At 48.1% G+C, this 27,214-nt stretch overlaps 1 protein-coding gene across 2 annotated transcripts in view; it reads right to left on the bottom strand.

The window, feature by feature from the left end:
- The window catches only part of COL26A1 (collagen type XXVI alpha 1 chain), a 148,953-nt gene that overhangs the window by 81,339 nt on the left and 40,400 nt on the right, over nucleotides 1-27,214 (bottom strand). Inside the window, exons 2-3 of one of the 2 annotated variants that reach the window (XM_036408992.2) lie at nucleotides 26,589-26,711; nucleotides 4,506-4,609 (exon numbers count right to left, since the gene is read on the bottom strand). In XM_036408992.2, the coding sequence (XP_036264885.1) occupies nucleotides 4,506-4,609; nucleotides 26,589-26,711 (227 nt within the window). The remainder of the gene's footprint in view (nucleotides 1-4,505; nucleotides 4,610-26,588; nucleotides 26,712-27,214) is intronic. The other variant, XM_036408993.2, reaches the window with a different exon arrangement.

Below are 27,214 nucleotides of genomic sequence, written 5' to 3'. Positions count from 1 at the left end.
CTCTTTCATGTTGCTATCTCTCCCTGTCCTTTCCTCTCTGAAATCAATAAGAGTAAAAAAAATATTTTTTTTAATTAGAAATGCTAAAATAACTTGTTGGGATTGAGGAGAAAGGATACCAGATGGAAGCTCAGAGATTTAAAAAGAAATTAAAGATCACTGAAAATGATGACTATAAGATAAATAAAAAACTATTTTTTTCTCCTTTCACTTTTTTAAAATATATTTTATTGATTCTTTAGAGAGGAAGGGAGAGAGATAGAGTTAGAAACATTGATGAGAAAGAAACATTGATCAGCCGCCTACTGCACACTCCTTATTGGGGATGTGCCTGCAACCAAGGTGCATGCCCTTGACCAGAATCGAACCTGGGACCCTTCAGTCTGCAGGCCGATGCTCTATTCACTGAGAGTCAAACCAGTTAGGGCCTCCTTTCACTTTTTAAAAAGATTATCTGTCTGATTAATCCACAAGTTATAATATTGAATTCTGAATTTTATAACACATTTAGATTTCAAACATATGACAACAATAGCACAAAGAATGGTGGGGGCAGATAAATGGAATTGTATTACTAATGGTTTCTTCTAATTTACATGGAATAGCACCTTAGTTACTCTATTTACTATGATAAGTTAAGGAAACAGACTATGATCCTTAAAAGAATAACTAAGAAGTAATACAGAAAAGTATAACTAAAAATCCAATAAAGGAAAATATTCAATTTCTGTTTCCAACCATACTAACTCGTGCTTTGCTTGCTGTCTCACCATAAACAATTAAAAAATGGGACAAAATTTATGGAACAAATGTTCACAGACATTGAACACTGTGAAACAATGATTCCTGAGAGAAGAAGAACCAACAAGGTGATTCCTGGAGGCACCTCCAGACCAAAGTGCATGGAGCGGGGTGCCAAGGAGAACACAGCACTCTCCCTGAGCTGAAGAGAAAGCAGAGCTCAGGGAGGCTGAGGCACACGTGGTGGACAGAATATGAGCGAGAATAGAATTATGTAGAAAAATATTCATGTGGCCAAAACTTACGGAACTGTATACTACTGCTGTAAGTAAATTCAATGTACCAAATAAGTTATATGTATATTTCACCTCAATAAAGTTGACTTTAAAATGCATAAATAATTGTTAAAATGAAACACAGAAAACATGTATAGACCTATATTTATGAAATCTGTTATCAGATTCATTTAATAACAAATTGGTTATCAAAAACTTTCCCACAAAGAAAACTATAGGTCCCAGTGGAAAGGACACCTCTTTGCAGTCACAGAAGCTTTAATCATAAAGCCAAAAACTAGGGTTAGGGTTTAGGGTTAGGGTTAGGGTTAGGGTTATCTCTAGGAGAATGAATAAAATTGTGGTTATTTATATAATGAAACAATACCCAGTAACAAAAATAAATAACCTGATACACAGGTAACAACATGAACACATCTCAAAAAGTATGGTAAGTGAAAGAAACCATGCATAAAAGGGAATCATATTATTTCACTTAAATGAAGTTTAAGAATAGGTAAACCTGATCTATGATGATAGAAATTAGAACAGTGGTTGCTTAGAGGTGGAAACTTTTCGGAAAGTGATAGAATGTTTAGTTATTAATCAAAACTCATCAAACTGTACACCCAGGACTGATGCATTTCAGTATATATAAATTTTACTTGATTAAAAATATGTTTTTCAGCAATGTTATTAATAATTTAAAATTAGAAGCTACTTAAATACTTTGTACTAGGGTTTAATAAAGAGTGTACCCAAATACCACAGCCACTAAAAATGATACTATAGAAAACTATCTATTGACAAGGAGAGATGTTCGTGACAATTTTTATGAAAAAGAAAGTTATCAAACAACATATAGATTATAACTGACCTATCAGCACAAAAATAGACTGGAGACATTCACCTAAGTGAGAAGTAACTTAAAAGGGTGTTTCTACATGAACATGTACTTGCTTTTTTAATAAGAATGAAATCTTTCTAGATAGATAAATATAATTATAGATTCATACATACAGTTGGTCTTGTAGTTCATGGTAATTTCTAGTATCCTATATAATAAAGATGTAATATGCAAATTGACCATCACTCCAACACACAAGATGGCCATCCCCATGTGGACACAAGATGGCCGCCAGGGGAGGGCAGTTGTAGGCAATAATGTCAGCAGAAGAGGGCAGTTGGGATGGACCACGACTGCGAGGGAGGAAAGTTGGGGACAACCAGGCCTGCAGAGGAGGGCAGTTGGGGGTGACCAGGCCAGCAGGGAAGGGCAGCTGAGGGCAATCAGGCCGGCAGGGGAGCAGTTAGGCATGGATCAGGCTGGCAGGGGAGTGGCTAGGGGGTGATCAGACTGGCAGGCAGAAGCACTTAGGGGCAATCAGGCAGGCAGGCAGGTAAGTGGTTGGGAGCCAGCAGTCCTGGGATTGTGAGAGGGATGTCTGATTGCCCATTTAGGCCAGATCCCACCACAGACATCCCTCGAGGGGTCCCAGATTAGAGAGGGTGCAGGCTGTGCTGAGGGGCAAACCCCTCCTCCAATGCACAAATTTCGTGCACCAGGCCTCTAGTGTCCTATAAAGGCACCAGGAACTCTGACTAGGAAATGCTGAACCATTGTTCCTAGAGGAAATACAAGGTTAGGTTCCTATGAGAACCACGTTTCCCTCAGCTGATCAATATGTAACCTTGTGTTATGTGTACTTCTACTTAAACACCCCTTATTGCATATACACTATTGACTAATTAACATTGAACTCACAGCCAACAGTAATATAACTAATGCCTGAACAAAGCTTATTTATCACATACATTTTCTCCCTAAGGTAGCTCATAGCCTTTTGCACTTAAGAACACGAGACAGCATATGCTTGGAAAAAATTTTAAACAACAGGATATCCCCAAAAAAGCATGAAAATGTGAAAAACATGGCACTAAACAGACCGTGAAAAGGACACCTGGGTGCAGCATGAGAGATGAAACGAGAAGGCAGACTTTCACCTTCTTCAACCTCAGCTGGGAGCATGCAAGTTGAGCAACTCAAAATGTTTGCCTCTCTGTGCGTATCTGCAAATAACCACAAAAATGCTGCTAGTGTTGATTTGGGGCTTGCAAATAAATTTTAGCCTGTAGGTCAGTTCACTGATACAAAATGTGCAAATAATAGGGGTTGACCGTACATAAGCATATCTATGAAGGAAAGTATCTCCACGCCTGCCTTTGGCCTGCACACCTGGAGCAGCCAGGGCGGAAGGGGAGGAGGCTGGTAGGAAGGAGGACCTGGAGAGACAAAGAAGGGAGGAAGCAGGCCCAGCGAGAGGCCACCCTGGAGGCTGGAGCCACCTAACTCTATGCAGTCACAACTCCACAGTCACAGACAGACCTGAGTGCTTGGGAGGAAGACCAGACACGGCGAGAGAGAAGCACCTTCTCCTGGGGAACCGCATCCGAACCAAAGCAAAGCCCACCTAGGAGAGCACCTCTGAGCTGCAGGCTCCCCGGAGAGGCAGCCATAGGAACGAATGGCAATAATTGCCCCCGGCCATCTCAGGACTGCACTCAAAATCACAGATACCCTCCACGGCCATCTCAGGACTGCGCTCAAAATCACAGACTCCACCTCCATGTCGCCTTCTGGCGCAGTTGTTTCATTTTGAGGGATGAAAATCTTCCCAAAGGCTTTCAGGAGCCAGTCCCCAATTCAGCCCAGGCCCTCGCACCCCCCAGGAACCCTCAGCTGCACAGGCCAGCTGGGAAAGCGGCCCCGGATCGGATCCTGAGGCTCTCTGAAAAAGGCACGCCTCCTCCCCCCTCCTCTGTGCTTTGCCCGCTCCGTCTGCAAGAATTATCCTTTCCAGAGACACAACCTTACCTAAAGAGGTCTGTCTGGTTTTTGCACTTGGCCCTTGGAAGGTTATCTCCAAGCCCTGGGAAGTACCTGTTTAGGCAGTGTCCTTGTTTACCTGCGTGTGCTGCGTGTGCTGTCTGGCCCCATGGGGCTCCAGAGCCAGGCTGAGCCCACCAGGGGAAGGAGGGCCAGGCTCCGGATCCCATCCTCCGTCCTCCCTCTGGGCACCAGCCAGGCAGAAGGGCAGGAGAGGCGGGCAAGGCCCTTCTTTTGCTGCCACCTGCCAGGTCTAGCTGTCGTCAACTCGAGCAGCCCTGGCTTCAAAGCTGGGGGCCCTCCCCTGCTTTTGCTCAGAGCCCAAACTTCCAGCTCTGCCTGCCCTGGTTTCTGGGTGGGTCAGAGCCAGAACGAAAGAAACAGGCTGTGAACCGAATCCCCTCCCCTGGGTCTCCTCCATTTCCACCCTCCCCACCCCCCACCAACATGGGCAGGGGGGCAGCCCCAGACATTGGGAAAGGAATGGAAAATGCGGAGGAACAGAGATGTGCTCAGAGGAGAGGGCGGTGGGAGAAGCACACAGGACGTGGAAGCCCGGCCCGGCCAGCGCCCGGTCCCCGCCCTGCGCCCCGCGCACTCACCTTCGTCACAGTTGCTCCCGGTGAAGCCAGGGCAGCACTTCCACTCCAGCGCGGTCACTGTTCGGTAGGACACTCTGTATGTGGGTCTGATCAGGGTCCTGTAACTGACACAGGGCAGCATCAGGACAGTGTGGGCACCTGCTGCCCACCCCCTGACCCAGCTCCTCAGAGCCAGCCCAGCCAGTGGATCCCGGGGCCCCAGCTCTGTGCTACTGGCTGTGTGACGGTGGGGAAGTGACTATCCCTCTCTGTGCCAAGTGTGCTTCAGTTCTGCCTCCCTGAAAGTCTCCAGGTGCGGCCACCTACAGTGGGAAACTGTCCTGCACACAGACCGCTGTGGACTGAATTGTGTCCCCAGAATTCACATGTTGAACCCCTTACCCCCCCCCCCACACACACACACACATACACTGAGAAAAGGCCATGTGGGGACACAGAAGACAGCTGCCTGAGAAAACAGAGGGTTGTTGTTTAAGCCACCCAGCCTGTGACATGTTGTTATGGCAGTTTGAGGCAAGAACATGACCAAAATAATGAAAAAGGAAAAGAAAAATATCATGAGAACCTGTGCAACTTCCAACCACCCGCAAGTCGCTCAACTCCAACCTTTCCCCCAATCGTTATTTCCTTTTGTTGACTCATCAAATGAATGCTTTTTTAAAAAAAATATATTTTATTGAGAGGGATAGAGAGTTTAAAACGTCGCTGAGAGAGAAACATCGACCAGCTGCCTCTTGCACACTCCCCACTGGGGAAGTGCCCACAACCAAGGTACCTGCCCTTGACCGGAATCGAACCCGGGACCTTTCAGTCCTCAGGCCGACGCTCTAACCACTGAGCCAAACCGGTTTCGGCAAATGAATGCTTTTTTAGTGCCAATTACATGCTATACAGTGGTCACAGATGGATAGCACGGAGTCCCCACCTTCCAGAAAGTCACAGCCTGGGGGATGAGCGGTGCTTCAATGAAATGTGCAGTCCAGGGGTGGGACTCCCGCAGCAATAAAATGCTCCACAAACTGCTGTGGCCTCCATAATAAAATTACAAAGTCCTATCGTTTCATTTTTTTTTTCTTCAAACAAGTAAGTTTGATACTTCTTTTGAATCACATTTATTTTTGGAATTTTGTGAAACTCCAAGAATAATGAATATAATATATTTGGCCAAATTTCACAAGGGGGGAGGCGGGGCAGGGGTCAATTCAGCCTGTTATTTACTCTACAGGCATCATTATAACAGTGCTGCTTGATCAAGCTGGCACAACTCCCTCTCAAAGGCATAACTCCATGACTGACTTCACAAAATCTGAATTTGCTGACACCGAGCAACTTAATCGGTGAATGGGAAACTATGAATTAATTGGTAGCAGCAGGCGTGACATCTCAAGATGCAATGACGGGAAAACACACGAGTCACATCTTGAATTTCAGAAATACTGCACCAAATTCGAAAAATCCTATTACACTAATTTCTCTCTCTCTCTCTTTTTTTAAATCTTCACTCATGTTTCGTAAACATTCCAGCAAACCAGCTTCCCCCTGGAGAGCGAAGGAGGGTGTGGCAGGTGCAGCCAGGGGCAGGGGCCTTGGAGGAGGAGCCAGAAGTCTGTACAGAGCGGTGCCCACCGCTGGGACCTGGAGAGCAAACCCAGCCTTTCAGGGGTCCTCAAACTTTTTAAAGTGGGGGCCAGATCACGGTCCCTCAGAGAGCTGGAGGGCCGGACTATATGAACTACTAATTCCTACTGTAACACCTCGGCTGCGCTCACTGCCCAAAAAACCTGGCGGGCCGGATCAGACTCCTCTGCGGGCCGCATGTGGCCCGCGGGCCGTAGTTTGAAGACGCCTGCTAGACTCTAGATCCCCTTCCCTGCCCCCTCCCACCCTCTGTACCCAGGAAGCAACTGGAATAGGCCAGTGGGGACAGAAGTGGCAGAGAAACAATGTCACCACTTTTAAAATATATATATATATTTTTTTATTGACCTTTTACAGAGAGGAAGGGAGAGGAATAGAGAGTTAGAAACATCAATGAGAGAGAAATATTAATCAGCTGTCTCTTGCACACCCCTACTGGGGATGTGCCCGCAACCAAGATACATGCCCTTGACTGGAATCGAACCTGGGACCCTTCAGTCTGCAGTATGATGCTCTATCCACTGAGCCAAACCGGTTAGGACCAGTGTCACTACTTCTTAAAGCAGGTGGCCTGGTGGGACATAGGTGGGTTAATGAGCCTGGGTCCAAAGAGTATAATAAACACCTTTTCACACTTATACACCCATTATTCACTTACACGCTCACTCACACCTCACATACTCACACATTCAGTCACATGCATACACTCTCACATGCATACATACACACACACACACACACACACACACACACACATAAGCTTTCACACACCTAACACTCACAGGCTCACACTCTCACACCCCTTCCTGCTGCAGACCTCCCAGCTTGAAGCAGCCCCAGCTGGGAGAGGGGAGACGCTTTCATTTAGGTAAAAGATGCCAGTGTTATTGTGGTAAGCATTTCATCATATATGTTCATCCAACTATCGGGCTGTGCACCTTACATGTATATAGTGATGACATCAACTATTCCTCAGTAAAACTATAGTGGGGAAAAGGGGTACAAAATGAATTACGTGGCAAAAAGAAATTAAGATGCCAGCTTTTCAGTTCATTCCTGGAATAACATTATTGCTCTGGCTGAGAGGGATCAGAAAAGCTTCAGAAGCCACTTGGGGCAGACAGAGGGCAGGAAAGGGTCACATCGCTTACTGCTTATGTCCTGCCCCGGGCATCCGGTGCCAGGAGAGGATCCCTCCCACGCCCTCAGCACCATGGGACAGAGGGAGTGCCGGGCTTCGGGCTCTGACCCTTTTGTACAACGTGGACTTGCACACGTTCCTCAGCCTCCCTGAGTCCGTTTTCTGGTCTGCACGATGAGGACCCATGGAAACCAGAATGTGGATTAGGGTTCCCTGGGAGGGCATATATGTGAGGCACTGAGAGCAGAAAGGGGTACACAGATGCTGGGTTTGCAAAACACAGATCTGAATTCCTCGCTGCCAGCCCATACCCTTCGGCAGCCCCCACTGTGGTCAGGAGAGCCTGACCTGCAGGCTCTTCTCCAGCTCACAGCTTCCCGTGTCACAGACCGCCCCTCGGCCTGTGAGCCCTCCGAAATGCGCCAGGCATTCCTCAGTCGTCCCTTGAAAGATGATGATGACAATAAAAATACTAATATTTGTAAGTATAGCAAGAGCTTTGATTGAGTGCTCACTGAGTACCAGGTACTGTTCATAGCAACCCTAAAAGATGGATCCTAATACTTTTCCTACTTTACAGAGGAGGAAACTGAGGCAGAGAAGTTAAATAACTTTCCCCAGGGTGGTGGAACTAGGACCCAAAGGCAGGCAGAATTGGCAAAGCTTAGTAATACTAGTTTGTGTCTGCTCCTTCCTACGTCTGCACAAGGTACTGATCTTGGACCCCTGAACCAAAGGGGGAGCTCATCTTTCTGTCCCTCGTTTTGAGGCCATGCTCTGGCCTGTCCCTCTATGATGGGACCAAAAGGAACCAGATGGCCTGTGAAGTCCAGGCGCAGGGCTCACCAGTAGGTGGCGCTGCTTCACCAGCCCAGAGGGCCAGGGCTCGGCATGGCTGACCCCTCCACTCTTACCTGAAGGCTCCAGTGATGGCCTTCTCCGCACAAGAAGCTGAGGAGCTTCATCCTTTCACATCCTCGAGGAACTCCCAGCCCTTCCGCTGGGGTCCAGTCTGCAAAGCCAGATCTTTCTACAAACGCAGATCAAGTTTTGTGACTGCCCTCCCTTAAAATGGCTCCCATAGACTAAAGAACGAATAAGGTAAATAAGGTTCTGCCATTCTGCCTACCTTTCTACCATCCCTCCTCCCATCACCAGCAGCCAAGGCTCCTACCACCAGCACACGACAAGCTGCACGTTCTGTCCGCGGGCCTCTGCACGTGAATGCTCTTCTGCCTTTTCTCTGAGAAAAACCCCCAAGAGCTTTCGGGGTGTGACTCAAAGGTCCCCTCCTCCTCTGTGAAGCATCCCCTCTCTGGCCAGAGCGGACAGGCTCCCTCCTCAGCCCTCCTGCAACACCGTGTACAGAGCGTGGTTTTAACCCAACGCTCATCTGTGCCCTCACCGGTGCAGACCACGGGCCTGCTGTGTGCCAGGCACCGGGGATACAAGGAGGAAGAAGGCAGGCACGCGCTCCGCTCTGTCAGGGCTTGTAGCACACGCAGGTACATGGCCTCGCACGTGGTAAGTGCTACGAAGGAAAGCACCGAGTTTACCCCTCACGTTATAGTGGAATTTTTCCTTGTGTTATTACAATATAACTTACACACAGTAAAACAGATAAATCTAGTCTTCAGCTGGGTGAACTTTAACATATGGGTACACATATATTATAACTCAAAAGTCCCCTTATGCCCCTTCATGTTGATTACCCAGCCCCCAGACATAACCACTCCTCTGACTCCTCTCGCCAGAGATTAGTTTTGCCTGTTCTAAAATCTCATATAAATGGAACCTTACAGCCATGCACTCATTTGTGTCTGCCTTCTTTCATTCACCCGTTATGTTTGAGTTTTATCCATGTTAAGTATACCAGTATTTTATTCCTTTTTATTGCTAAACTAGAGGCCCCGTGCACGAAAATTCGTGCACAGGAGTGGGGGATGGCGGCGGGAGTCCCTCAGCCCGGCCTGCACCCTCTCGCAGTCAGGACCCCTTTAGAGATGTACACCTGCCAGCTTATTTACTGATCCTGGGAGCGGGCCTAAGCCTTCAGCTGGACATTCTTAGGGCTGCTGAGGCGGGACAGGCTCTCGCCACCACCCCTGCACTCTCAGTTGTCAGCCTGGCTGTGGCTGAGCTGAGCTCCCCCTGTGGAAGCACACTGACCACCAGGGGGCAGCTCCTGTGTTGAGTATCTGCCCCCTGGTGGCCAGTGTGCATCATAGCGACTGGTCATTCCCAGTAGTTCTGCCATTAAGGTCAATGTGCATATTACCCCTCTATTATATAGGATAATATTACATTATATAAATATACCATAATTTGTCCATACTCCTGTTGATGCGTATTTGGGTTGTTTCTAGTCTTGAACTATAATGGACAAAGATGCTATGAGCATTCTCATATAGTCTTTTCAAACAAGTGTTTTTATTTCTCTAGATTACATACATAGGAATAGAATTAGTGAAATATAGGATGGATATATGTTAGCTTTAGTAGATGGTACAAACAGGTTTCCATGACCTGTTTGGATAAACCAGTCCACTCACCTAGCAGCAGTGTATGAGTTCCAGTTGCTCCATAGCTTGGTTAACATTTGATGTTGTCAGTCATTTTCATTTTAGTCATTCTAGGGTGTATGCATTATTCCTTCAGTATGGTTTTAATTTGAAATTCCTGATTACTAAATAAAGTATGTTCATCATTTGCTTATCTTATGTGAAGTGCATGTTTGAGACTTTTACTTTGGGTTTTGTTTCTTTTTCTTATTGATTTGTAAGATATATACAGAACCGAAACTGGTTTGGCTCAATAGACAGAGCATCAGCCTGTGGACTCAAGGGTCCTGGGTTTGATTCCAGTCAAGGATATGTACCTTGGTTGTGGGCACATCCCCAGTAGGGAGTGTGTAGGAAGCAACTGATCGATGTTCCTCTCTCATCGATGTTTCTAACTTTCTGTTCTTCTCCTCTCTGTCAAAAAATCAATAAAATATGTTTTTTTTAAAAAGATATATATAGAGTGGGGCAAAATTAGGGCTACAGTTGTGAGTATACAAAACACAGTTTATTCTTTTATTATTTATTTATTATTGTATTATTTTCCATATAAATAACTGTAAACCCACTTTTGCTCCACCTTTGTTAGATTGTATGTATTACAAATGTTTTCTCCCAATTTTCATTTTCTTAAAGGTGTATTTAGGACAATAACTTTTTTATTTTATCAATTTTTAAAATTTTATTAGTTGTTGGGTAGGAGTCAAGGTTCCTTTTTTTCCATTTGGCTATCCAATTGCCCTAACACCATTCTTTTCACCTATTGAATTATTTTAGCTTTGTTGACAACCAAATTATTATTTAAACTAGAGGCCTGGTGCACTAAATTCATGCACAGGGGGGGAGGGGGCGGTCCCTCAGCCCAGCCTGCACCCTCTCCAATCTGGGACCCCTCGAGGGATGTTCAACTGCCTGTTTAGGTCTGATCCCTCTCACAATCCAGGACAGCTGGCTTCCAACTGCTCACCTACCTGCATGGCTGAATGTTACTAACAGCTTCTGCCTGCCAGCCTAATCACCCCCTAACCACTCCCTGCCAGCCCGATTTCCCTAAATGTCCTCCCCTGCTGGTCCAGTAACCCCAAACTGCCCTCCCTTGCCAACCTGGTTGCCTCCAACTGCTTTCCCCTGCCAGCCTGGTCCCCCTCCAACTGCCCTCCCCTGCTGACCCAGTCACCCCTAACTGTCCTCCCCTACTGACCTGGTCCCCCCAGCTGCCCTCCCCTGTAGACCTGGTTGTCCCCAACTGCCCTCCCCCGCAGACCTGATCACCCACAACTGCCCTCCCTTGCTGGCCATCCTGCGGCAGCCATATTATGTATTGTAGTGATAGTCAATTTGCATATAACTCTTTTATTAGATAGGATGTGGGTCTGTTTCTGAACCCTCTATTCTATTAATCTGTTTTTCTATCTTTGCACCAAAAACCATGCTGTCTAAATAAATGTAGCTTTATAGTAAGTCTCAAATTCTAGTAATGTAATCTTCTAATTTTGTTATCTTTCAAAATTGACTTAGATATGTAAATCCTTTGCATTCCCATAAAAAAAATTTAATTTGCTTATCAATTTCTACCCCAAAAAAATACTACTATGATTTTGATAAAGATTACATGGACTCTATAGATCAATTTCTAGAGAATTGACATGTTAATAATATTTGAATCTTCCTATCTATGGCAGAACTTTCCATTTATTTATATCTTCTTTAATTTTTCTCAGCAGGGTACACTTCTTTCATTAAATTTACTCCTAGGTATTTGTCTTAGTCTGCTCAGGCTGCCATTACAAAATTTATAAACTTAATGGTTTAAACAACAGAAATTTGTTTTCTCAATGTTTTGGAAGCTGAGAAGTTCAAGATCAAGATTTCAGCTAATTCAGCTTTTAGTAAGGACTCCTGGCCAGCAGACAGACACTTTCCTACTGTGTGCTTACATGGCCTTTCCTCAGTGTGTGTGTGTGTTGGGGGAGGGGGGGAGAATTTGGACATTTCTTCTTATAAGGGCACTAATCATATTGGATTAGGGCCCCACCCGTAATTGTCTAATTTAATCTTAATTACTTCCTTAGGGACCCCATTTCCAAATACATTCACATTGCGGGGCTTCAACATATGAATTTGGGAGGATACAAACATTCACCCCATAACATTATTTAATGCTTTTTTTATTTTACTGTGCATGAGGTTTTTTACATTTCACTTTCCACTTGCTTCTGCTAGTATATAGTTTTCATTTATTTCTATTAGCCTTGTACCTTAGTCCATTCCAGGTGCTAAAATAGAATGCTATAGCCTGGGTGGCTCGTAAGTAATACAAATTTATTTCTCTTAGTTCTGGAAGCTGAAGCTCAAGATCAAAGTGCTGTCAGATTCCATGTCTAGTGAGGGCTCACACGCTGGTTCATAACAACTCTATTCTCACTGTGTCCTCACAGGTAATGAGGGGCAAGGGAACTCTATGGAGTCCCCTTTATAAGAACACTAATTCCTTTCATGAGGGCTCTACCACATGACCTAATCACCTCTCAAAGGCTCCACCTCCAAATATCATTATGTTGGGGTTAAAATTTCAGCATATGAATTTGGAGGGGGGGGGGCACTTATATCCAGTGACTTTAATGGGGTCATTGATTAGTTCTAGTAGTATATTTACTTATTCTTTTGGATTTTCTATGTACACAGTAATGTCATCCGTGAAGAAAGAGTTCTTTATATTCTCTTTGTTTCTGATCTGTTTGACTTCCTTTGTGTTACTGCCTACAGCGCAATGTTGGGTAGAAGTGCTAACAGGTATTCTTTGCTTGTTTCCACGTTCAAGGGGAATGTGTATAATATTTCAGCAATTAAGTATGACATTAGCCATTTTGTTATCTTTATTAGCTTTGAGAACATTCCCTTCTATACCTGGTTTGCTGAGAGAATATGTCTTTTGTCATGAATAGGTGCTGAATTTTATCAAATGATTCTTCTATATCTATTGAGATGGTCATATCATTCTTACACTTTATTCTGTTATTTTGATGAATCACATTAATTAATGTTCAAATGTTAAACCAACAAAGCATTCCTGAGATAATTCCCATTTGGTCATGATGGATTATGCTTTTTATATCTCGCTGAATTCTATTTTCTAATATTTCATTTTGAATTTTTACATCTGTATTTATAAGAAATATAGTTGGAATTCTTTATCTCTTGAAAAATGCTCAAGACACTGATAAGGGGGATCACCTCCAGGGTGGGCGGAGGCCGTAGTTCTTATCCTATAATGCTTATGGGTTTGAATTTTGTGCCTTTTAAATCATTCAAAAAGGAATGAAATGTGAATGCTAAATAAAAAACAGATGATACTGCTATGGGCTGAATGTTTGTGGCTCCCCCTCCTCATCACCCCAAATTCATATGTTGAAACCCTAACCCTCAAAGTGTTAGTATTTAGAGGTGGGGCCTTTGGGAGGTATTAGGTTTAGATGAGGTCATGAGGGAGGGGCCCCAGTGATGGGATTAATGCTCTTATAACAAGAAGAGAGATCAGAGCTCCTCTCTCTCCTCCATGAGCAGACACAGAAGGCAGCTGTCTGTAAGACGGAAAGAGGGACCTCACCAGGAACCGAACCTGCCAGCACCTTGATCTTGGACTTCCCTGACTCAAGAACTGAAAAATGAGTGTCTGTTGCTTAAGCCACCCAGTTTATAGCATTTTGTTACATTAGCCCAAGAGATTAATACATATTTACATTAAGTGATTAATACCATTTCTAGGAGATGCAAATGCTAATAAATATTACCTATTGTGATGGTTAGGTTTTGTTTCTACTATTTTAAATGTATTGATTTGTTCCACCCATCCATGAATTCATTGGTCAACTCGTGCATGAGCCAGCACTGGGGATCAAACCCAAAACCCTGGTCCATCAGGACAACACCCCAACCAACTAAGCTGTCCCGCCAGGGCTGTGTCACATGGTTTTATGTGCCAACTTGATTGAGTTAAGGGATGCCAAGATAGCTGGTGAGACATCACTTTGGGTTGTGTCTGTGAGGGTCTTTCCAAAAGAGATCAGCATTTGAATTGGAGGACTTTATAAAGAACACTGCTGGTGAAATTGTAAATTGGTGCGGCACGTTGGACAATAGCATGGAGGGTTCCTTAAAAAGTTAAAAATGTAATTATTACATGATCCAGTAATCCCACTCTAGGTATACTTCCAAAGGAAACCAAATCAGTGTTCCTTGCAATGTTATTCACAGGAGTCAAGACATGAAAACAACCTAAATGTCCACCAATGGATGAATGGATAAAGAAAAAGTGACCCTAATAAATTTAAATTTTAAAATTTCATTTTAAATGGGGGGGAAATGTGATTTATCTACACATATACACAAAGGAATATTATTCGGCCATAAAGAGAAGGAAATCCTGCCATTTGTGACAACGTGGATAAATCTGGAGGACTGCATACAAAGTGAAATAAACCAGACACAGAAAGACAAATATGTCATTATCTCATATATGGAACACACACAAAAAAGCAGAGCTTATTGTAACAGAGTTTCATGGTGGTTACCACAGGCTAGGAGTTGGGAGAATGGGGGTGGGGAGAATTGATCAAACTTTCAGTTAAAGGAGTATGTTCTGAAAACTTAATGCATAGCATGGCCACTGTGATTAATAGTGTATCATTTATACTAATAAATATGCTAATTAGACCAGATATGCTAATTAGACCAGATAGACCAGACATCTTCCGGAGGTCCTTCTGGACAAAGCCACAGTGGTGGGGGCCAAGGCAGAGGCGGTTAGGGGAATGCTGATAGGTGAGATCAGACTGGCAGGCAGAGGGGTTAGAGGCATCAGGCATGCAGGCAGGTGAGCAGTTATGAGCCAGCTGTCCCAGATTGTGGGGTTGAGCCTAAACCAGCAATTGGACATCCCCCAAGGGGTCCCGAATTGGAGAGGATGCAGATCGGGCTGAGGGAGCTCCCCAACCAATGCACAAATTTCGTGCAATGGGCCGCTAGTATACTTGAAATTTGCTGAGAGAGCAGATGCCAAGTGGTGTCACCACACAAAAAAATGGTAACTGTGGGAGGTGATACATATGCTAATTAGCTTGATTTGCTAACCATTTCACAATGTGTATACTGTATATAAAAATATCACATTGTACACCTTAAATATGCACAATTTTCATTTGTTAAAAATAAAAGTACACACACACACACACACACACACAGAGTCTGAAGACCTATGTGAGACAGAAGATCAGAGCTGATTCAAGGGGCAGAGTGGTCTCCTGCACCCCTCCCTCCTCTTATCCCAGGAAGCATCCCTCTCAGGTCAGACCAGCCCCCCAGACCACCTCCACAATGAGACAAACAGCCATAACCTCAGGGTCTACAGCACATGTGTCAAACACAAGGCCCGCGGGCCAAATCCGTCCCGCCAGGCCTTGCAATGTGGCCCACACCGCGGTCATCGCTGCACTCCGCTGCGTTTCCATCACAATGACAGTTTATGACTGTTCAGTAAACCATTCGGCCCGCGATTTAGGCTGGATTTTAAATTTTGGCCCCTTCTCTGATTGAGTTCGACACCCCTAGTCTACAGACTTCATTAAACCCGTGATGACCTCAAGCCCCTTCTCAGCTAAGGACACTGAGAAGAACCCAGCTTGTCTGCGGAGAGGCCGCACCCTGCACATCCCACCAGCGATGTGGTGGGGTCAGCCTCCCTCCTTGGCAGTGACATTGAGGGCCAAGGACCAGGTCCTGGGTGGGGGCTGCACAGAACCAAAGGTGCCCCGACCACCAAGAATTTAATGAGCTCCGGATATCGGAGAGAGGAGCAAGATTGCCCCGAGGCTTGAATTCTCCCCAAAGTGGAGATGCCCCACCATCCTGCTCCTCCTGATTTCATGGTGCTGTGTGTCCATGTGGGGTGGTGAGCAAATGCCACACTGTGGCCCACGAGCTCTGGCCAGGCACTCACCAGACCTCCCAGTGCCCCCCATGCCCCTTGCTCAGATTCTCCAGCGATCTGTAAAGAGCTGTGCATCCCCCTCTCAATCATTCTCTCAATCGTCCTCTCAATCTCTCTCTCTCTCACTCTCTCTCTTCTTCTTCTTCTTCTTCTTCTTCTTCTTCTTCTTCTCTCTCTCTCTCTTTCTCCTCCTTCTTCTTCTTCTTCTTCTTCTTCTTCTTCTTCTTCTTCCTCTCTCTCTCTCTCTCTCTCTCTCTCTCTCTCTCTCTCTCTCTCTCCCTCCCTCCCTCCCTCTTCCTCTTCCTCTTTCTTCCAGTTAAAGCTCAGTCACCTCCACCCTCACCTCAAAGGCCCTCTCCTCCAGGAAGACCTCCTGATAGCTCCAACCAGCTCAACGTTTTCATCTGGCTCCCTGTGCCCTGCTTTCCTAGCATTTAGTTGAGGTTGCAAACTGTATCCCCATGTGTGACTAATAACTGATGTCCATATCTCTGCCTCCCAGTATCCACTGACTGACCGAGGCTCTGACTCCTGTGACAGGCAGTTCTCCTGGAGCCGTCTGGCCAACAGGCATCCAAGGCCATGCAAACTGGGAAAAAGACTGAAGAAGGGGCAGCCCCTCACGGGTCCACAAAAAGTGCCATCTATGCCCACTTTACAAATGACAACATCAGCTCAGAAAAGCAAGGGGAATGTAAGGCAGTTACAGAATACTGTGAGAGTATTCCTATCCCACATATGGACAAGGACACTGGGCCCTTACCTAAGCTATGTAGCTGGTGAGCAGCCACGCCCCAGCTCAGTCCACACCATCAGGAAGTAGAGGAGCCAACCATGACCCACTCCTCACCATCGACGGCACGTGCCCAGGCCCCAGTCTTTCCATCTGCTGCTCCCTGGACATGTCCGAGAGGTCCAATGAGGCTTCTCTGGTTTCTTGGGCCCAGTGGAGATGGGGACACAGAGAGGGAGACACCGGGGTGTGTAATCATATATATTGTGAAATGATCACCACAATCAAGCTGGTTAACAAAGGCCGGCTCGGGACATGAGAGGGGCAATGCAGGCAGGCGGACAAACACAGGGCTTTCCCTCGGCTTTCTTTCTAGTTGATTCCAGTGCGTCTCTGCCCGTCTGTGAGTGAGTCCCCTTCTCTGAGCCCCTGTGAAATCTGAGCTGGGATGCAACAACCTGAGCGTCTCCAATACAATTTGGAATCTCCATCCGGTATCTCTCACCTCTCCAGCTGTCCCCCCTCCCCCAATCCCGAAGATAGCCCAGTTCTAGGGACTTTTGTGACTTCTCTGGATTTGCTTCCTCTGTTTGGCAGATCCTGGGGCTTCCTCACTGTCATTTGGCAAATTCAAGGGCATATGTTCTCCTGAGGGGTGTTATTCACTCAACAAATAGCCACAGAAGTCTTGACCCTATAATAACCCTGACCCTTAACCTTAAATCTGGCCACGCCCATCACTATTCGAGGTAGTCCTTCCTCCACGACGATCCCGCCAGCCCACTGCTCTCCTCCCACCTGCCCGGTCCAACCTCCATCACCTCCGTCCTAGACAGTGGCGATGGCCCCTCACTGGTGCCCAGCGTCCACTCCCACCTCCAGACCCCACAGAGATGCTCCGGTGGTGTTTCCAAAGCACACAACTCCTCCACTGCCCTGCCTCGTTTATCTTCAATCGTAGGACAAACCAAATTCTGTAGCATGACCACGTGGGCCTAAGATCTGGCCACTGGCCACCTTGGCTGCTTCCCCATTCACCCCTCTCCCACCCCACTTAGAACCCCAACAGAGCTCCTTCCCGAATCAGGGTTTGTCATCTGCTGTTCACTCTGCCTGAGACACCCATCGGCTCCCATGCAGCCCCCAGGGCCACCTTCTCAGAGAGGCCCTCCTTGGCCTGCCCTCTCTCAGTCCCACCCACCCCTGCAGGCTGGATCCCCTCAATTTACACTGTCCTAGAAACCTGACTTCTCTTCCAAACACTCATCACCCTTTTAATTATAGGCTCATCAGGCAGTCATTTGTCTGATGTCTATCTCCTCCGCTAAGCTGCTGGCTGCACCCCAGGCCTCACTCAGGGTGGGGCACATCATATGCACTCAATAAAGATTGGAGGAATGAGTGAAAAAAAATCAATAAATAGTGTGTGCCAGATGGAGTCCCAGGCTGGGAACCGCAATGCTAACCAAGACATGCCGGCTCCCTGGAGGAGCTCAGGGTGTCTAGCTGGGGAGCATCCATGGAAATTAATGGCTGCAGGGATGGTGGGCTGGGGTAGAGCTTGGTCACTTCTGCCAGGAGGGGCCAGGAAAAGCTTCCCACCTCAGGGATACACACAGGGGACGTCGGGGCGAGGAGGCAGACAGCACCAGGAGAGCCAGGACATTGTTTGGGGTGGAGTTTGGTGCATTTGGGGACAGAGTGCTTGGACAGCCAGGGCATAGACAAGGCAGCTCACAAAGGCAAGACCGTGAAGACCTCGAGTGCAGGCAAAGCTATGGACTAGGCCTGTGAACGCCGTGCGGGCCAATGCTCTCGGAGCTTGCAGAGCATGCTCCGGGTCAGTAAACTGTTTCTGAGCCCACAATACATGCATATTAGTGTGTATATGTGTATGTACACGTATTGCTTACTGTCTTTGATAGACTAAAACTCAGTACAGCTTAATTTTGCTCTTATTTGATGTAGGTTAATAAAGAAGACTGTCCACCCTGCAACAGAGAGCCTTGTGGGCCCCCACACCTCCCGCCACGGTGAGGCCAAGGAGAGACCGAGGCCCAGGAGTGCCGTGAGCAGGTCTGCCTTCAAGAAACACCCCACCTATGGCTACCTCGCAGCCCAATGGGAAGGGAGAGAGGGAACCGGGGAGGTGAGTCAGGCAGCTGCTGGTGGAGAAAGGGGAGCAGAACAGGGGTGAATGGCCTCACTCTGAGGGGGAAACGGAGGCCAAGGAGGAGCTCAGGGTCAGACTCCAGGTTATAAGGAGGCAGAGGTTGGATGGAACCAGGCCCCTTTATGGGGCTGGCATGTTTACACCTGTTCAACAATGCTCAGAAGCTGACAACACCCCCCAACCCTGAGTGGTCGGAGGAGGACCTTGCCCTCTGCAGGCCCCAGAGACCCTCTGGGAGCAAAGGGGAGCTGAGGCCATGAGGTCTCACAAGGGGCCCAGCTCAAGTCCTACAGCTGTTCAGTGACTGTTCCAGAAAGGGTGCAGATGTTCCTGTGTGTCCCCCACGGCGCCCGTGGGCTCACCGAGACATGAGAGGACATTTGAAGAAAAGGATGGAGGGTGGGGAGTTGCCCATCCCCAGCCTCTGTAAGCAGAGGCCCTGGCTCTTTGGCCTCCAAAGGCAATGTCCCAAAGCAGCCCGAGGAGCTTCGGTGGGCAGTGGGCGCCAGGGCAGGAGAAGGCTCTGCCAGCCCAGAGACCTCCCCTGGGGGTGCAGGTGCCCCCTCCCGGCCTGGGCACTGCCACTCGCAGACCTGTGCTCCCGCCCTGGCCCCGCTTCCTCACCGGGGACCACTGCTCGGAGGACCAGACTGGGAGGTACCGAGACAGGCTGGAGACTCAACAGGAAATGGGAGTGGGGGTTTCCTAGAGGGAGGCAGGAGATTATTAATCTCTTGATTAATAGCAGAGGGCCAGCGGGAGGGGAAGGGGCTGTCCCGCCGTTCTGAGCAGGAGGCGGAGCGGGGTCTCCAGCCTCTGGCCTCCTCAGGGTCCATGCTAGTCATTCCTAGAGCCAGGTGGGAATCACAGCCGCCTCGTGTGTTCTGGAGGGTGTTCTGCTAAGGCCCCCCCCCCCCACACACACACACACACACTCAGGACCGGGACAGGGACCACCTGCGGGGCCAGGGCCCAGAGGTGGCCCCAGCCCAGCAAGCGTTCGCTGCCGGGCGGGTATCCTTGGGAGCTTCTGGACCCACACACACAGGCTGGCCCAGGCAGGAGAGGCGGGGAAGAAGGTCATGCTTTTGCAAAGCACAAAGCCCAGGACTTCACATGGCCTTGCAGGCGGCAGGCAACCCAACCAGAGGAGGGAGGCTGGCTGGCGGGGGGGCCGTCTGGCGGAGGGGCTGGAAGGAGGCAGATGAAGCCCCGGAGAGTTCCGGCAAAACCCTCCGCTCTGCACATCTGGAAAAGGTTGGCTCTGTCGCCATCAAAGAGCTCCGAGGGGCCTGGAGACAGAGGGGCAGGGGAGCGGGTGAGGAAAACTTAACCCGGAGGCCCTGGGGCAGGTCCTTCCCAACCCCAACCCGGCAGGCCCTGCGACCCGGCCCACCCCCTCCCCCCGCAGAACCCGCTCCGGAGGGCAGGAGGGCAGGAGGGCAGGAGGGCAGAAGGGCAGGAGGGCAGAGGGGCAGGGGGGCAGGGGGGCAGGAGGGCAGGAGGGCAGGGGGGCAGGAGGGCAGAAGGGCAGGAGGGCAGGGGGGCAGGGGGGCAGGGGGGCAGGGGGGCAGGGGGGCAGGGGGGCAGGGGGGCAGGGGGGCAGGGGGGCACGTCAGTATCCCTGACATCCCGCTGCAGCGAGCAAGCCACAGAGCAGGGCAGGGTTTATCCCCTTTTCCCAGGAAGGGAAGCTCAGGCACCAAGAGGGAAGCAGGCTGTCCTCGCTGCCCTCCTTCGGCCCCCAGCTGGGTCTGAGGGCCCGCACAGGGAACTCTCCAGGCCAGGCTCTTCCTCTGCTGCTGACATTCCTCACCACCCAGATCTCTGCTCCGGTGTTTCCCAAGGCAGCCCGGCTTGGCCTCACAGGGCCCTCTCCCCTCCCCAGGTCTGCGAGTCCCTGACTGACACTTCCCCTCCACAGGCGGGAGGGAGGGCGTGTTCTTTCTGCACACCGTGCTTTTGGCACTTGGGTGCTCACTAAGGACTGAAAAAAACAACGGAACAGACCGAGCTCATGAGCTGAGAAACCTGAGGCCAGGCCAGAGCCCCTCACCCTCTCCCCACCACCTGCTGACTGACACGTCCTCTCTCTCTCTCTCTCTCTCTCTCTCTCTCTCTCTCTCTCTCTCTCTCTCTCTCTCTCTCCACACACACACACACACACAAGAAAGAGACTACAAAAATCGAATATTAAAAAAAAAATCACAGAATGGGAAAATCCACACAGGATACAGTTGCATTACAATTTTTTTTTTTTTCATTCGTCAAACAGATGGATGCCTTCCTTTAACGAGCATTGTTAAGCACCTTAATGTGCCAGACCCCTCACTGAGCCCTGCGAGTAAAGGGATAAGAGCATCGTGGTCCTGCTTTCCAGGCACTCATGGGTTGGTGGGAAAAAGTCAGCCTCCAAAGCAAACCATCTCACTCTGGCCTGCGTGGCTAAGTGACTAGAGCGTCGGCCCTCTCTCTGAAAGGCCTCAGGTTCTATTCCCAGTCAGGGGCACGTCTCTAGGTTGCAGTTCGATCTCCAGCCTCCCAGTGGTAACCAATTAATCTCTCTCTCTCTCTCTCTCTCTCTCTCTCTCTCTCTCTCTCTCTCTCCCCCCCCCTCTCGCTCTCCCTCTCCCTTTCTCTCCCTCTCTCCCTCTTTCCCTTTCTCTCCCTCTCCCTCCCTCCCACCCCTCTCCCCACCTCCCTTCCACTCTTTCTGAAAAGCAATGGAAAAAATATCCTCGGGTGAGGATTAACAAAAAGCAACAAGATCAAACCATCTCAGTGTCACGTGGACGGACCCATGGGGGTGATGGATGGCCCATCTCAGCCTTCCCTCCCATTGCTGCTCTGACAAGGCCCCCTTCGCTCCCACTCCAACTGCCCCCTCCCCAGCCCAGGCTCCTTCTCTGAACTTCACTTCTCCGCCAGTCCCCACCCAGCTCCGCCTTCTCCCAGATCATTCCAGGCAGTTTACACACATGCCCCGGTATCTCCCATCTTAAAAACAACCAACCAAACCAGTCTCCACTGACCTCATGCTGAGCCCCGTTTCATTCCATGCTTCCTTCCCAGCAAACTTCTCTAAAGAGTTTTCTAGTCTCCCAGGCTCTGTTTCCTCACTTCCATTTTTCTCCTCCACCGTGCCATCTCCTCCGCCATCCCCTCCACTCCCCAAAACTGCACTAGCCGGGGTGCCCAGGACCTCACATTCCCAAATCCAATGGTCATGCCTTGGCCTCCATCCCACCAGACTCCCGAAAGTATTAGGAGACTCCCCCTCCCCCTTCCTCCCTCCCAAAGTCCATCCCCAGGAAACCCACCTCCTCCTGCTCTGGCTGCTCCTTCTCACCCCTCCGCTGGACTCTCCTCCTCAACCCACCTCTCAGAGTAGGGCACCAGGACTGTTTCAGGATCAGACAGTTACATGTAACATCTCCGACATTGGAGTTCATATTACAGTTGTGATATGATGTGCTATAGTTTAATTAGCAGCATTCTTAGTAATTAAAAGATAATGCACTTCTTCCTACCAATGGCACCTTCAAATCCATGAGATACACTATGGCCCTGGCCCTAGAGCTTCCTGGTACTCTTTTACTCAGCCTCCTACCTGCACCTTACCCCTGTGCCATGGATGATACCAAAACACTGAAAACATAAAACGCACAATACATGCACATGAATGTGTGTGTGTTTGTGTGTGTGTGTGTGCGTGTATTCACTCTGCGGAAGACTCTGAAAAGGATGAAAAGGCAAGCCACAGAGTGAGAGAAAATATTTGCTAACCAATAATTAAAATGAACTAATATTAGAATATATAAAGAAATCTCGCCAAAACCGGTTTGGCTCAGTGTATGGGCCCTGCGGACTGAAAGGTCCCAGGTTCGATTCCAGTCAAGGGCATGTACCTTGGTTGCAGGCACATCCCCAGTAGTGGGTGTGCAAGAGGCAGCTGATCAATGATTCTCTCTCATCAATGTTTCTAATTCTCTATCCCTCTCTCTTCCTCTCTGTAAAAAATCAATAAAAGTATATTTTTTTTAAAAAAGAAATCTCAAAATTCAACAGTAAAATCACAAATAATCCAATTAAATGCACAATAAATGGCCCATTTAATGGGAAAAAGACATGAAGAGACATTTTGTCGAAGAAGATGTACAATTGGCAAATAAACACATGAAAAGATGTTCAACATTATTAGCCATTAGGGAAACACAAATTAAAACCACAAGGAAATAGACTGCGCAGAATGGCTAGAATAAAATACAATGACAACACCAAATGCTGGCAGGGATACAGAGAAACTGGATCACTCAGATTTTGCTGGTGGGAATGTAAAAGGGTACAGCCACTCTGGCAACAGTTTGGTGGTTTCTTAATAAACTAAACATGCAACTACCATATGACCCAACAATTGCACTCCTGGGCATGTACCCAGAGAAATGAAAATATGTTTACACAAAGCCCTGCATGTTTATAGCAGCTTTATTCACAAGAGCCCCAAACTGGAAACTACCCAGATGTCTTTCAACAGGTGAATGATTAAACTTATTGTGGCACGTCCATACTGTGGAATACTACTCAGCAATAAAAAGGAATGACCTTCTTTAAAATGCAGGAACAGCTGAAACTGGTTTGGCTCAGTGGATAGAGCGTCAGCCTGCAGACTCAAGGGTCCCGCGTTTGATTCCTGTCAAGGGCACGTACTCTGGTTGCGGGCACATCCCCAGTGGGGGGTGTGCAGGAAGCAGCTGATCGATGTTTCTAGCTCTCTATCTCTCTGCCTTCCACTCTGTAAAAAATCAATAAAATATATATTTTTAAAAAATAAATAAAATAATAAAATAAAATGGAGGAACAGACTTTTTTTTTTAAGAGATTTCTTTAAATCCTCCCCTGAGAATCTGTTGTTGTTTATTGATTTTAGAAAGAGATGAAGGGAAAGAGAAAGAGAGAGAAACATGAATGTGAGAGAGAAACATTGATCTGTTGCATCCCGCATGTGCCCAGACCAGAGATCAAACCCACAACCTAGGTATGTGCCCATAACCAGGAATCAGAGCCGAACCCTCCTGGCCTGGGCAGGAATAACTATTGACACACCCATCAGCCGTGGGTGAGTCTTCAGAAAATTATGGTGAGTGAACCAGTGCATTCCAAAGGTTACATACTGTCAGATTCCATTCTTGAAATGGCAAAACTATAGAAGTGGAGAGCAGATAGTGGCTGTCAGAGGTTAAGGAGCGGGGAGGTCAGAGGAATGCAGGGGTGACTATAAAGAGGCAACAGGAGGGGTCCTTGTGGGGAAGGAAATGCTTTGAATCTTGACTGCATCAGTGTCGATCCTGGTTATGACGCTGAACTATAGTTTTGCAATATGTTGCCGCTGAGAGCAACAAGGTAAAAAGGACATGGGATCTCTCTGTGAATTTACCATTATCCCAAGTGTTTAATTTAAAAACAAACACCCAAATCAGGGCATTCCTCATCTCTACTAAAACCCTCAATGGCTTCCCAATATACTTTCAATAAAATTCAAACTCAACCTCTGCCTGTACTCTCCTCCTCCCCTTTCTGCTTCTCTCTGACCCAGGGCCTTTGCACTGTCTTCACCCATCTTCACACGGAGGTTCTTTCTCATCACTCATTGCTCAGCATCAGTGTCATCTCTTCAGAGTCTCTCTCCTGCCTCCAGTTCGTGCTCAGTCACATCACCTTGCTTCAATGTCCTGTTCTCGTCAGGAGTGGGTATTTCTTCTTGTTTTCATATTTGGGTGAATATAAATCCCATGAGAGGATTTGGTCTAATTCTCTATCCTATTCACCCCACTCCCAGCGCATAGTATACTCTCAATAAATATTTGTGGAAATGTTGAGCGAAGGAATAGAGCAAGGAAAGCAGGGGGAGCAGGTGAGGAGACAGGGAGGGGTCTGGGGCACATGCCAGCCCCCATGAGCATTCCAAACAGGCTTCGCCGTGCCCAGATTCTGTTCCACTCACGTTTTCACAACCACACCCTCCCTGCGCCCACCTGCACACGTTGTCATAAAAATGTCATCAGAATGCAATGAGATGACTTCATAGCCCTCTACAAGGGAGGCCCCACCAAGGATTTTGGCCACTCTGACCCCCAAATCTAACTGCGCAGAAATGCAGAAACTCCTTCCTGCCCTCACCCACACTTTGCGCTGAGCAGGGGCGGCCAGCAGGAGGTCACTGAGGCCAGTGCCCCAAGGGCTCAGGGGCGAATAGCTCTGGCGTTCTCTCACCAGCCATTGCTCCTCACTTGTTATTTCAGTCTCTTCTCAGCAGTCATAGCCAACTTGCAGGGCTTACTACAAGCCAGACTCTGGCCTATAAACGCCGTAGCACAGGCACTGACCACCCTCCCCTGCCCCCAGTAGCGTCAGGAGGTGGGTCCAATAATCATTTTTACAATCAAAACAAGTGAGATCCCAACCCCACTCCTATTCTTTCTACACCTAGCTCAACACACACACTGTGTGGCACCAGCCCTCATGTCCCAGCTCCATCCACTCACCCCACTCTTGCAAATAGCCACCCCTCACCTGCTCCTTGGGGCCACGGGGTGTGCCCACCACAGGCACAGTCCCCGGATTCAGGGGAGAGGCCAGCGCAGGCCCAAGAGAACCGAGAACTCCTTCCTCAGTAGTCAGAAAGGAAAAGGAACAGGAGAGCATACAGGAAGTGAAGAGGAGCTAGAGTTTGTTATGTGATGATGAGAACTGCCTTTTCCTTTCCCAGTGAGATGTTGACTAACACCCATCCAAACGCAATCATATCTTCACCTCAGATGATGCATTTGGTGGACGCTTGTGCACAAGCTAAACTAAAACTTATCGCATGGATCCTGACGAATCTGCACCAGCCCTCATGGACACGAGCCATCCTTCCTCTCTCTCTTTCTTATGTTGTCATGACAAGAAATCCAGATAATTCAGTGACAAAGGTGTTAGCTAACACTACTGTACCCATCAGATTACAGTATATAAATGTACTGAATCAATTGGTTGTACACTTCAAACTTATACAATGTTATATGTCAGTTATATTTCTATTTTAAGCAAGAAAAGAAACCTAGGATATATCTATGACCTAGAGACTGCAGTAATGGTTAAAGTAGAGCAAGAGCTGCTGGTGTGGCTCAGTGGTTGAGTATCGACCTATGAACCACTTTGATTCCCAGTGAAGGCACATGCTTGGATTGCAGGCTTGATCCCCAATAGGAGGTGTGCAAGAGGCAGCCAATCAATGATTCTCTCTCCTCATTGATATTTCTCTCTCTCTCTCCCTCTCCCTTCCTCTCTGAAATCAATAGACTATATATTTTTTTAAATACAATAGTTAAAAAAAAAAAAAATCTCTCGGCAATCTGTGAATGCTGAAAGCCACTGAAAGCTACAGTCCAGAGTGGGGCTCGTGAGAAGGCAGAGCTATGAGAGAGACGGGCTGGAGGCAGGAGGGACTTTCAAGGGCATCACAGACCCACATTCTAGTCTGGAGCCCCACAGCAGCTGGTCTGTCTTCAGCCTCTCCTGCCCTCCTATCCCCTCCCCCTCTCATTGACCATTAGGAATTTCTGCTAATCACACACCCACTGGATTGTGAGGTTATGCCAGGGTGGGGAGCAAATCCATCTTTGCACACACATTCTCCTCCCCCCCCCCCCCCCCCCGCCCCGGCCTGGCACAGAAGTTGTTGCATAAATGCATGCTTGACTCTTGTTTCTGAGTGTCAAACCGCCTCCCTCACAGCTGTGCTGGGGTTGGATTCATCCAAGGGAACAGAAAAGAAGGGCAGAGCCAGCCAGCCAGCCCTGCGGCCTTTACCTCACAAGGTTGGCACAGGGCCCGGGCCACCTGCAGCTCTGGTACACGCGCTGGACCACTGTCTCCGAGCCGTTCTGCACCTGGCAGGACACCGTCCGTGTCACCGTGTGATGGCACCAGTGCCTGTGGGGAGAACAACGGTCACGTCAGCGCTGACTGTTCCTGAGGTGCCAACTGCTGGTCAAAAGTCCCCTCCACAAGCCCGGGGGCCCATCCTCTTGGGTAAGAGGCACACTGAGAAACTCTGCTCGGGTCTAAGAGGAAGGAAGAATACTGCCCCTTATGGCTACCAAACCCTGGCATCATCAGCGTCATCAAACGCTCCATGTGGAATCAGTGAAAAAGCTGTACCCTGCCTGCCTCCCGGGAAGCAGAGGAAATGATTACAACCGACGGGACCATGGGTCATAGGCACAACCACATCATGAGAAAGAGAGCTCCGGGAACAAAGCAGGGCACCCAGCCCAAATTTAAGAAACCTGAGTTCTAAAAGGTAAGAGTCAGCTGACCAAACATGTGGGGACAATGACAGAGAGTGGCATCATTAGAGGGGGGAGCAGTGTGAGCAGAGGCACCAGGTGCGATAAACCATGATATGCAGCTGGTTCATAAGGGCCTGCAGGCAA

The sequence above is a fragment of the Pipistrellus kuhlii genome, unplaced genomic scaffold (genome assembly GCF_014108245.1).
Source record: "Pipistrellus kuhlii isolate mPipKuh1 unplaced genomic scaffold, mPipKuh1.p scaffold_m20_p_4, whole genome shotgun sequence".
Taxonomy (NCBI): domain Eukaryota; kingdom Metazoa; phylum Chordata; class Mammalia; order Chiroptera; family Vespertilionidae; genus Pipistrellus; species Pipistrellus kuhlii.
This window is presented reverse-complemented; position numbering and strand designations above follow the sequence as displayed.